This window comes from Leptidea sinapis, chromosome 5 (genome assembly GCF_905404315.1).
Source record: "Leptidea sinapis chromosome 5, ilLepSina1.1, whole genome shotgun sequence".
Lineage (NCBI taxonomy): Eukaryota > Metazoa > Arthropoda > Insecta > Lepidoptera > Pieridae > Leptidea > Leptidea sinapis.
Genome location: NC_066269.1, coordinates 283,540 through 297,266, shown reverse-complemented (window position 1 = coordinate 297,266; position 13,727 = coordinate 283,540). Strand labels below are relative to the sequence as shown.

The 13,727-nt window shown below is 35.7% G+C and overlaps 1 protein-coding gene across 1 annotated transcript in view; it reads left to right on the top strand.

Annotated features, from left to right (window-relative positions):
- LOC126964465 (uncharacterized) overlaps positions 1–10,701 on the top strand; it is a 35,623-nt gene extending 24,922 nt beyond the window's left edge. Inside the window, exons 6-7 of the mRNA XM_050807582.1 lie at positions 9,258–9,880; positions 9,941–10,701. Coding sequence (XP_050663539.1) covers positions 9,797–9,880; positions 9,941–10,201 — 345 coding nt within the window. The 5' untranslated portion in view covers positions 9,258–9,796 and the 3' untranslated portion in view covers positions 10,202–10,701. The remainder of the gene's footprint in view (positions 1–9,257; positions 9,881–9,940) is intronic.
- The last annotated feature ends 3,026 nt before the right edge of the window (positions 10,702–13,727 follow it).

Sequence of the window (13,727 nt, the reverse complement as noted above, 5' to 3'; positions counted from 1 at the left end):
TGCAGTGTAATGTAATACTAAACGACTTAATTGACATACAAAAGTTCTGGCAAATAGAGGATATCACACAGCAAAATGAGATATCAGTAGAAGATCAACATTGTATTGACCTTTTTAAAAGAACAACTACTAGACGAGAAGACGGTAGATATGAGGTTAGATTACCATTTAAATTAAATTTTGAAGTTTAGGTGACTCCAAGTCCAAGGTGATCGCTCAGTTTAGATCTTTGGAAAGAAAGTTCTGTAAGAATGAAAACATGGAAAATCATTATAAATCATTCATGCAAGAATATATATCATTAGGTCATATGATACCGGTTACAGATAATTATACTCCAGATTGTTATTTGACACATCATAGTGTTGAACGGAGCGAAGCCGCAACTACTAAGTTTAGAGTTGTGTTTAATGCGTCAAAGACCTCGTCAGGTAACAGTTTGAATGACGTCATGGCCAGTGGTCCAAATCTACAGCAGGACTTGCAAGCTCTAATAATCAAATGGAGACAATATCAATTTGCATTTACTACCGACTGTGAAAATATGTTCCGACAGATTTGGGTCAATCCTATAGATCAAAAATATCAAAAAATCATATGGCGTGACAACACAAGCCAATCCTTAAAGGAGTATCAATTGGCTACGGTAACATACGGAACAAAAGCCGCCCCGTTCCTAGCCATGATGACGTTCCTAGTTGCTAGTTCCTAGCATCAAACGAACGATCAAGCTTCAGCAATAACAATGAGAAATATCAAGATCAAGCTCCGGATGTCCTTGAGAAATCATGTTATATGGATGACCTGGTCCATGGGGGTCACTCCGTTGCATCAAATTTATTAAAATCAGGTGAATTTAATCTTAGAAAATGGCACTCAAATGTCCCTGAAATAATTCAATTAAACAATGACTCAGACATGAGCAATGCATGATGCAATTTAACTTTAAACAGCTCGAATATAACAAAATCCTTGGACTCAGCTGGAATCCCCAACAAGATACATTTTCTTTTGACACTAAAATAGAACAAACAACTAAGCCCGATACTAAACGCTCCTTACTATCCGATATATCAAAACTATTTGACCCTTTGGGCTGGTTAGCACCACTATCAACTAAGCTAAAAATCATATTTCAACGTGTGTGGACAGCAGATATCAAATGGGACGATACTTTGCCGGAAGAAATTCAATCAGAATGGTCACAGATAAAGCAAGATATCATAATCAAGATTAATAACTTGAAAATAAATCGTTGGATAGGGACAAAACAAAGTGATCGTATTGAATTACACGGCTTCTGTGACGCATCGCTTAAGGCAATGCGCGTGCGTCATATATTGCAGAATTAAAAGGAGTGACGACACACTTGTACAATGATACAACTTTGTTGGGAAAGCTAGGTTAGTACCAACTAAATCAAATACATCGCTACCGAAGCTGGAATTAAGCGGTGCTCTGTTGCTTTCCAAATTAATGTTAAAAGTTAAGGAATGTATGAGCTATTATGATGTGAAAATCTACGGCTGGTCCGATTCCATGATTGTATTGGGTTGGCTGAACGGTGATCCCGACAGATGGAAAGCCTTTGTATCAAATAGAGTGAAAGAAATATGTATCGTTATACCACCAACATCTTGGCGCTATGTAAAGTCCGAGGAAAACCCTGCTGGCTGTGCAAGTCGTGGATTAACTGTCTCTCAGCTGGCAGATTATTACAAGACAAAAAACAGTCTTATTCTACGGATGTCGAGAAGAAAATTTCGAAAAAAGTTAATACCATAACAGAAAAACAATCAGAAAACAGTATCATTCCAGATCTTCTATCAAAATATAGTTCAATTATCATGGTCGTCAGAATAACCGCCTGGCTATTAAGGTTTGCGTCTAGACAACAATATAAACAACGTTATTTGACACTGTCAGAATTAACACGAGCTAAAACTATCATTCTTCTATTATTAAACAAGTGCAGCAGATCGAATTTTCGAAGGAAATAAATTGTATTAAGGAAGGTAATAAGTTGCCAAACAAAAGTAAATTAACCGAATTAAATCCTTTCTTAGATAAGGAAGGCTTACTTCGAGTTGGTGGTCGTCTCAGGAATGCTCCTATCAGTTGAGAAAGAAAACACCCTATAATCATACCAACCAACTGTCGTTTATCAGAGCTCTTAATTTATCAGACTCATAAACTTACCTTACATGGCGGAACCCGCCTAACATCAGCATTTATGCGTCACAAGTATTGGGTCCTGGGAGGAAACAGAGAGTGTAATCGATTACAGTTTGATTAGATTATTATTATTATTATTAGATTCAACGGGGTATCATTAAATGATGACTTAATGGTTGGTCCCACACTTCAGCCTGGGTTACGACATTTACTCATGCGATGGCGTTGTTACCCGATTTACTCGTCGCAGATATTGTCAAAATGTATCGACAAGTGAAGGTGGCGGAGAGCGACGCAGATTATCAACGTATATTATGGCGTGATGACCCAAACGATGTAATAAGACATTTTCGTTTATTAATAGTCACTTTTGGTACATCATCAGCACCATATTTGGCTGTGCGAACTCTTCAAGAACTAGTCCGTAATTATGGTAAAGAGTTTCCGTTGGCTTCAAATATAATACTAAAGGAGTTCTATATCGATGATTTAATGTCCGGTAGCCGAAGACATGCAAATATATGAAGAGATGACGGAATTACTGAATCGTGGTGGATTTCCATTACAAAAGTTTTCTAGCAATAGTCAGGAGTTGCTTAAAGAGATTAAGGTGGAAAACAGCGAGTCTAATCAAGCCATGGAAATTAAAATTGATGAAGTAATGAAAATACTAGGACTCACCTGGAATAGAGAAGAGGACAAGTTTCAGTTCACTGTCAAGCTTTCTTCGGTGGAATCACCAATAACCAAACGAAAGATTATTTCCGACATTGCTTGTCTATTCGATCCATTGGGTTGGATAGCACCAGTTGTGAACAAGGCTAAAATATTTATCCAACAGCTATGGTTATCTGGCGTTGATTGGGATAGCGAGTTTCCTAAGTCATTGCTTAAAAGCTGGTTGGAGTTCACGAATGATTTGAAATCTCTTACAACCGTTCGCATTTCTCGATGGATACGATCGAATTTAACTGATCAATGTCAAGAACTACATGGGTTCTGTGATGCATCAAACGCAGCCTATGCAGCTGTTGTTTATGCTCGCATAATTGATAATAGTGGCAACGTGCATGTGAGTTTGATAACTTCAAAAACTCGGGTAGCACCCATAAAGCAGGTCTCAATTCCACGTCTTGAGCTGTGTGGAGCTGTTTTGCTAGCAAGACTTTTAGATGAAGTTGGTCTCATTCTTGATGCTCCTAAACATCAAACTCACGCTTGGACGGATTCTTCTATCGTCTTGGCTTGGCTCAGAAGCCATCCAAGTCGATGGAAGACCTTCATTGCCAATAGAGTTTCCGAAATACATACCTTGTTGGATGGAAATCAGTGGTCCCATGTTATATCCAAAAGAAAATCCCGCTGATTGCGCTTCCAGGGGATTATCTGCAACAGAGTTTGTACGCAATGACCTCTGGAAACTGGGCCCTGAGTGGTTGTACAGTAGGTACATAGATTGTAGCAAGGGAGAAGAGAGAGACACATCTTTGGAAGAACGCAAACATAAGATTAGTAGTCACACTGTAACTAGTGATAAAGACGAAAATATATTTTCGAGATTTTCATCTCTAAGAAAACTTACCAGAGTGTTGTCCTTCTGCCGTCGAGTGTTGTACTGGAACAAACCTACTACATTAGTAACATTTTAACTGCTAAAGAATTACAAGAAACACTTATGATTTGTATTAAGATTTGTCAAAAAGAAAATTTTGAAGAAGATATGGGAAATATAAAGAATAATGAAAAATTAAATAAAACAAGTAAACTTACCACGTTGAATCCATTTCTGGGACGGGATGGTATTCTTAGAATAGGGGTACGGTTGCATAATGCTTCTTTGTCCGATGATATGAAGCACCCTATAATCATTCCACACAAATCACATTTTACTTACCTTCTTATACACGATGATCACGAAAGGACTCTTCATGGTGGTCCACAACTTGTCCTTAACTATTTGAGAAGCAAGTACTGGGTTATTGGAGCTAAAAGTGTTGTAAGACAATTTGTTAAAAAATGTGTGATCTGTATTCGCCATTCAGCCCAGGTTAACCAACAGATGATGGGAGAGCTACCCATATCCAGAGTAACAACACATCGACCTTTTCTTAGAAGTGGAGTGGACTATGCCGGTCCAATCAGTATTCGTACCACCAAAGGCCGTGGACATCGCTCAATGAAGGGGTACATTTGCCTTTTTATTTTTTTGTATGGCTACACGTGCCATTCACTTGGAAGTAGTCAGTGACATGACTTCTGAAACCTTTTTGGCAGCCTTTAAGCGCTTTGTTGCTCGAAGAGGTCACGTCACTGAACTTTGGAGTGATAATGGTACTACCTTTGTTGGCAGTGCACGAGAGCTAAAGAATTTATTCAATTTGGAAAGGTCTACTGTTGCTGAAGATATTCTCGATTTTTTATCCTCTAATGGTACTGCTTGGCACTTTATCCCTCCTCGTGCTCCAAATTTTGGAGGATTGTGGGAAGCTGGCGTAAAGTCTACTAAGTATCACCTTAAGCGTATTGTAGGTGACAAGACACTCACATATGAGGAGTTATCTACCGTATTGTCCCAGATTGAGGCTTGTCTTAATTCTCGACCTTTGACTCAGTTGTCCAACAATCCGGAGGATCCTCAGCCTCTAACACCAGCGCATTTTCTGGTGGGAGAACCATTAGTGTCTGTACCTGATGCTAACTGTGAAATGTCAACTATAAGTAGCCTAAAAAGGTGGCAGTTAGCTTAGAGAATGGTTCAAGATTTCTGGCGTAGATGGTCTCAGGAGTACTTGACGCAATTGCATCATAGATATAAATGGAACGCTACCATTCCAGAACCAAATATTGGAAGTGTGGTTTTAGTAAAGGAAGATGATTTACCTCCAACTAAGTGGCTTTTTGGTCTAATTGTAGATAAACATCCAGGTTTGGACAATCTTACTCGCGTAGGCACCCTCAAATACAAGGGAAATCTTATTAAACGGCCCGTATCTAAATTGATTATACTGCCTGTTTAGGATTAAATTTTTATTTTGTAGTAGATATGTATATTTTATATATATAAGAATTTAATTTTACACTGCGAATATTTTTCTTCATTTGTATTACTTGTCACTGATGTTTGCTGTTAAATTTATGATTTAGATTAAGATTCATAGTATTGATAAGTTGCATATAATATGTAAGTATTGTTGTTTTGGCTGGACTACGTCCATGGCGGCCGGTATGTTAAGGTTTGTAATCGATTACAGTTTGATATTGTTCATAGATGTCGCCCTAAGCCATCAAGGACGCATTATCTAAGTTTATTATAGAACTGTGACCTTACTTATTATGTAACTGGTGAATATACGATTGGTACGCCCCTATTAAGTGTTTTAATACCTTAGTTAGTGGGATATTCTTGGGATTTGTACAGTCCCACTTTTACAATTTGACTACCAACAACAGTTATTATTTTCTGTATCTTATATTATTTATTAATGTCTTTTTGTTGAGGGTTTATTACAATAAGGTAATGGGAGAAGAAGAAAATGATCCATTGATTCTTCTGCAGTTAGCAAGGGATATACTGAAAAAACTCCTACGTAAACAAATAGCACTCACTGTCTACATCCGCTACCTACCCTAAAACTTGTTTTAGTAGTTTGATAGTTCAGCTACCTACGCACTTGTTTATTAAAAATTATTACATTCACTGCAACAATGACTTTTTTACATAATTTCCTAAAATATTCTACCGCGATCATCCCACAACAGACAGCATCAATATTTTGTCATTTCTGTACGTTAATCTATGATCGGCTTGGCTGCGATCGGCCTTGTCATGGCAACATATTTATTTTGTTTGATAAATAATGAAATGAAATAAAATGTTATAATTCATGATTTATCAACTGTGGTATATACTTAATTCTATGTTTTTTTTTACTTTCGTAATTAGTGCATCTTTCCATAACATATGACGGCATTTTAATGTTGTACCTATATCAAATTGTAAGCATTTCCGTCAACAACAAACGCGTGTGTACCGTTTTCGTATCGAGAGAGTGAGTACGACCAAAGGAACCAATTGACTCAATTTAGGGGATTGATTTTCGGCGCGCTAGTGACATATCTACCTCTTTTAATACTATAATATCATTGGTTATACAGTAATTTTCGTCTAATAATTGTATAGTAGAATCTGTAGCTGTACTTACAACCAATAATATCAATTAATACAAATGTCTAATACCTAAATTGTAACGTAGCATTATAGATCGTAGAAATAGTAATCGTGCATAATATATGTATACATAATAACTGTAATAAGCGTATGCCGAAAGATTCGTTCTGACAAGAACATTTTATTTTATATAACGTAATATTAGCTCTGATAAGAACCATTTCATAATGCTGTACAACAACTCAGAGAATCATACAGATCACCTCACCTCAGTGAAGTTTCAAGCATCGTATTTTCTCTCGACGATCGCAGACATACTCACGTGATCAGTCATATGCTCCGCGTTACACAACCGCACAGCAAGGCCGAGCGTCCTCGAATGACGCGTCGGGACTCGGGCGTCGATCGCTATTCATGCAATTTTAATCAATGAGCAATACCGTAGGTGCGGAATGCTCATTGACATCGTATGATCGAGGTTCGACGCAAGTTTACACAAACTGCGATAGCATTAGTTTTAGAGCGAGATAGAACACATAATATTATTCTCAATTCTTATTGAATGAAACGTTTTACTATTGGTTAAAATGTAAGCTTTAGTATTGGTGTGTATTTTCTGAACTTGTAAATATTTTTTAAGTAACGATTGTAATTGGTTAACTAGTTTTAAGGATTTTGTATATATATCGTGTAACCTTTTAATAAATTATATCTTCCATATATCTTCCACATATTCCTCACAGTCAAGCAGTTGTTTTATTTAATCGCCAAACGCTCAGTCTCTAAAAATCTATGAAAACATGTGTTTTCATTATGTTTGTATAATATCTCATTCCAACCAAAATTTGTAGATACATGTAGGTATTGTTTATTGAAGAAAAGTAATGACTTGATCTCACTTGTACACTTCGCGAAATTAAATATTTTTCAAATAATATTGTACAGATGTAATATAATGAAATTACTGCCAAATAAACTTATCTTTGTGATACATGGTGGTATTTTGTATAGATAGCTTTAGGTAGCTTATACCTTATTTATTTATAGTATTTAGATTCTCAATATTTCAAATTGATCTAGTTATGCAAAAAACAGCCATGTGGGTAAATGTACGAATAGAGTTATAAGCATTTTTCTGTCGATAGTTGCACTTGGGTTATGTTTTGATTTTCTGGTAATTTTAAAGGTGAACAATATTTATTTAATTATTGTTTATTTGTTTAACCTATCCAGTATTATGAACTGTTGCTATTAAAGCAAATAATTACGTTTTAGACGTGGCTGTTTCATACAAAAAAGCATATTTTACACTTATCACAATAAAGCTTAATCCACCCACATTAGTTCACTGTGTTTTGAGTTATTTTTGAACAACAAAATAAATAAAAAAGCATACATGCCATTCGGCCATAATTTACTTAACTGACTCATAACGACATATTCTCCTTCTAGATTGTCAAAACCACGACATATGTCCAAACAGTTATAAAATCATCTTGATCTGAAATCAGATTTCATACATGTGCAATGGGTCAACGAAAACTTGAGTCTTCTGGGGTTTAAATTGGAAAAGGTTCATTTTACCCCATTCCGCAACCTTCTCAACAGAGGACTCGATAGAAGACACAAGTCTCGAGAGAGCCCCGCATGGCCCGTGTATACGGCATCACTACTGTCGTCTACATAGCAATGCATGTTGGAGGCGTGCATCATCATGTATCATTGATATGCAGAAGAAACAGTGTAGGAGATAGCATACAGCCTTTGTGAACACCAGTGTGCACGGGCTTTGAATCCGAGCAATAACCGTTGACGACTTGTATGCTGCACTCAGTGAGGTGGTTGTTGGTTGAATGGAAGTTTTGAGCGAACCGCCTTGTGCCATACACGATCAAAGGCCTTCGCTATATCCAGACTAACTGCCAGGCCTTCTCCCTTGCTTTCGATGGACGCGTCCGTCTTTATGTTAGGATACCAGAAGGTCACCCGGAGAGCGGCCAGCGTAAGCCGTACTGACCACCGTAACCACCTCTTGTGAACCACGTCCAGTCAGACCGTTTACTCATGTATAAGAGTAGCTTTGGTTACAATAGCACACTTTAATTATAAAGCCTTTTCTTTTGTAAAATATCACATTTGTTTGAATCCGCGGCAATGGCTTTGCAGATCAAAATATGCAATATATTGTATTTATATATATATATATATATGTATTTTTTTAGCTAGGTTCAAATTTGGTAGGTCAAAATTGGCTGCATCTTACACCAAGCTGACTGTTTTTTACAAAACTCATTTGTTGAAGTGGCTGGATTTGACAGCTTATTATCTGCGAGATTAATAAAGATATCGACATGGGTGTTTTTGTAAAAAACTCGCTATATCTAAATTAGCATGGCTGCTTTTATAACTCATTTTGATTGAAAAAAATGCGTTCATTGTGTTTGACATTCCACATCTTTTTAAATCAATTTGAAACAAATTTTTCCATGATGGCATAGTGAAATTCGAAAGAAAAATTGCTAAATGGTGTCATTTGAAAGAAGCAGAAAAAAGAAATATAAATTTTTTACATTTCATTTCACAACCCATACTTCAACAGCTTCAATTCAGTTGTGAATCTGACATACAAAATTTAAATGTGTGTTTATTTTGCAGCTCAAGCACTAAGCAATAGGATGGCTGCAGTTTTGAAGATGATGGTGGGGAGCAGTTCAAATTTAGAATATATTTACAACACTGCATGTGCTATTGAAGAAATGGACAAACTTTTCGACTGCACTAATGGACGAGCGTCACCAAAGGACGTCAAAAAAGGCATTTGGCTAAATGTATCAAAATAATCAGAAAATGACGAACCTTGGAATTATTATTTAAAATATACTAGCTGCCCCGACAGACGTTGTTCTGTAAATAGTAAAAAAAAACAACTGTTTTATATTTCAAAACATCAAAAATTATTTCGTAAATATGCTCCCTGTTGTTAGAATGAAATTGTTTCACAGCGGAACTGTCAAACCGTGCGTCACTAAATTCTCTCATAGAAAATATGTCCATACAAAACAAATATTGAAAATAAAAATATTTATGGGTCCCAAATCGAAATAATAACTACCCTATCTCTCAAGTTGGACCAAACTGCACTCCATGAAGTAATCACCATTAAAATCCGTTCATTAGTTTAGGAGTCCATTGAGGACAAACATTGTGACACGAGATTTATATATATTAAGATTGACAAAGTAAAATGTTTAAAAATCTTACTTGCAAATTCAATCTCGAAATGTGTGTTGCATTAAAGGTTTTTTTAAACATCTTTAAAATCATTGAAAGGTATTTGGCATTTTCTTAATAAAGGCTAATTTAAAATATTTGTATTTACGCAACTTAAACCAAGATTCCTTGAATAATTGGTTTGTTAACATAAGACAGTACAGGGCAACAAACAGAAATACCATGTGTAAGGCTGCTTTAAAATCCTGTGTAATCTCACGTTTGTCAGGTCGGCAGACCCATGATTCAAATTGTGAAGTTGATTATATCAACTTTTTTATATCTTTTAATTAATTATTAACACAGAAATCAGAGTCTACCTTAGAGCCAAATTCTGTACCAAATGTAGATTCAGGGAGTGATACTTACATTTGTTACCCTGTGCTGTATTTGCCTGAAGATTCAGAAATGGAATATTTTGAAAGTTCACTCTGCAGCTTTGAACAGCAACCAGTTGTATATTATGTTAGTGGGTACTTAGCTGCAAGAGTCTTTACTAAATTCAACTGTGAATGTTGTGATTTTTTTGGAAGAGGTCAACCCAGATATGGAAAATCCTCTTTATTACATTACATATTTATGCACTAACCTATTCAAAAAAGGAATTGTGTAATCTACTAAATAAAGCAAAAAATATATTACACATTTGCCAGTATTCTATCTTACTACTAAGTACATGCTGTAATATGTCATGGTTTAAATGTGAAGTTCATTGTTACGGAGTTAAGGTCGAGATTTGTTTGAGGTGATTGATTTTAAAGAAAACACGTGCAGTTGATTCAATGCTGTATTGGACACAAATGTAAAAACAAAGTATTACAAGTTACAACGCTTGCATATAACTATAACTAGCTATTGAAAACGGATCGCACATTCATTATAACAATGTAACAGATATTTATTTAGTTTAATAGGCGAACTCTTTATAAAAGGTCATGTGTGTTTTTGTGAAATTCAATAGTAATTTATTCGAGAATGTTTGTGACACCAACCCTCAAAGAACCCACAGGGATCCAAATAGATTTTTATTCGATGAAATCCCACTGACCTTGCAGTATGATAAAAGCTGCCATGCTATGAGTATCAGAATATACTGCCACTTCATTTATAATTATTAAATAAAAAACTTTTTAAGAAAAAACTTAACCGTGGTTAAGTGAGTGATTATTTTATTCGACTAATAAATTTCTAATTTTTTTTATGACAATAAGGGACAAGATGAGCAGGACGTTCTGATGGTAATGTGATGAAATGAAACGTTAAACTTTTTATTAATAATTAATTAAACAATATTTATAAATTATTTTATAATTATGTTAGTCTGTTATTATTTTATTGTTATGTTACTGATATGCAGACATTTTACATACAGACAGAGGCCAACGCACTTTTACGCCACATGCATTAACTTAGGTCATTTGGACAATCAGTTCGTTATCGGTACTCAATCACGCCGCGCGTATCTCATAAACATATCATTTATCAACTATCAATATATCACTTATCACTTATCAACAATCAATATATCAACTATCAAAGACTTTTACTTCTCTCGGACTTATCATTAAAGGTGTATCTCATACATCTTTTTGGTCCTTCGAAAGTGACCTCGCGAGTGACTTATGTGACGTATATTCGGTGTACGTGAATCTTGTTGCAAGTGAGGATTTACACTGCAGTTATCGGAGCAAAAATCAAGATCAATCAGATTACTTCACATCGTAAGCCGGGGTTCGTACGATAACCATCCAATTAAGGCGTATACTTTTATTTGCTTTACCTATATCAACGCAATAACATAATCACCAGCAAATATGTCCAACATCGAAGACTTCCTACAAACTCAGGAGCAGATCACCGCTGCAATTCAGCAGGTATTTACCAACTTCAAAAAAGACGGATCTGATCGTAAAACGTCAACCTATATGAAGCAGCGATTAGAAACGTTACATAATTATTGGCATGAGTATCAATCGAATCATATAAAATTATGTGGGTTTGAGGATAAGTCTCACCTCTATTTCTTATCAAATAAGTTTGACGTAACAAGGGATAGGTTATCGAATATAAGGGCTACTATACAAAATTACCAGCCAAGGGCCGATACTAGCAGACCTTCGACTCCGCTTATTAAGCCGGCTACACCTATCGGCATGCCGAGTTCTATTCAAATCACAGAACCAGGCTCATCATCTCGTTCTCAAAGCGTAACTAGCAAAACTGATGAAATGTTAAGGAAGCAAAGTAGTCATTTCAAAGCCTTCGAACATAGCATCTCTAATATCAAGCTTGATAATATAAGGGAATAGTGGGAGTTCGATCATCTGCTGCGTATCATCCAAGCTCGTTGGTCAGCGATCGACTCGTTGCATTGGGAGCTGGACAGCGAGTTGTGTGGCCGCGAATCAGAATATGAAGCTAAATACTTCAGATTTGAATGAAAGTGTACCGAAATTATTAACGAAATCAATAGGAAAATGTGGTCGTCATCCCACCGAGAACATGCTACACCCCAATTAGAACTACCCAGCTTCAACGGTAACTATCATCAATGGACCTCATTTAAGGATCTATTTATAGAGCAACAACCCTACACTATCGAGCGCTCAGCGGATGCAGTTTTTGAAATCTAAACTTAAAGGTGAGGCTGAGCGACTCATACAACATTTAACAATATCATCAGGCAACTACGCCACTTGCTGGGATATATTAACCCATACATACGATCATAAGAAATTAATTCTCAATTCTCACTTAGACATATTATTTGGAATTCCTATTATGCAGCAGGTATCAGTAAACCATCTGAAAAGAATCCATGATACTACACGTGAGACCTTAAATGCCACTAAAAATCTTGATGTTAATATCGACACGTGGGACCCACTATTGGTCTATATTTTATGTCAAAAATTAGATTCCGAGACCCATAGTGAAACGTAGCATCAGTAAAGCAGCCGAGAGAAGTACCCATTATATCAGAATTTTTATCATTTATAGAAAATAAGTTTACAACAATGGAAAGTTCTAAACGCAAGCAAGAGGCGCAGGGTAAATCTATTATATGAAACCCTAATTACAACAGTTCAATGCAGTGGGGGATTTACAGCCTGTAGTTTGTAGTATTTGCCGTCTGTAGGCTATTAAATTTATGCCGCCTTTAAATTTTGATATCAATTTTCTATCAATAAAATTCCAACCTTATGATTTGTGCTCCATCATCCTCGTTACATAAACTATGATACTAAACAAACGGGAAACCGTTTGTTTAGTATCATTGAGAACTATGGTACCGTGTTAGATCCTTGATTATTTTTCACCAAAGAATTATCAAAAAATATTATTTTATGCAAAAAATATCTCAATCATGTACCACTTTTAAAGTAAGGTAAGCTGTAAGGGAGCTAAACCGTTTAGCTTTTCTCGACTTAAAGTCGATCGTAGGTAGTTCTTTACTCTCTTCAAGCAAGAGAAGCTTCTTTCATCTGAACAATTTATCGCTGGTGTAAAGAAAATACGAAGAAAGAACCATACGAAGTACTATATCCAAGTTTGGATAAATGTTTCCTAGATTTTGTTCTCGCAAGAATGAAGGCACTTTTTAATGAACCAGAAATTGGTTTTATTGAAATTCTTTCAGACGAAAGGTAGCTTTGAAACGGTACGCACTCGTGAACTAAGTCTATTTCTAAATCTAAGATACATCATCGTTACCATCAGAACTGATGGTAACAACTCACTCATACAACATACAACCATTACCGCCGTTTCCACTTTTTCAATTTTCTAATCAGCAAATTGACTAACTTCATATTTTGTGAAAGGCATTTTTTTACCGTCAAGTCGCAGTCGTTCAAATACCAGTTAATCGATTAATTTAAACCAAAAGACTATATATCTATAAGATAAGGAATTAGTTTTTTATTTAATAGTAATTAGTCAATTTTAGTCAGTATTTTTACGCTTTAAGAAATAACTTTTTGAAATTGAATTTGACAATTAGCAAACTTGTCATCTCATAATTATTGGGTACACGGAGAAAAAATTATAGCAGTTATCAGTAAAGAAAATATATAAAAAATACTAAATTTCGACCATAATATCGAATCGCTAT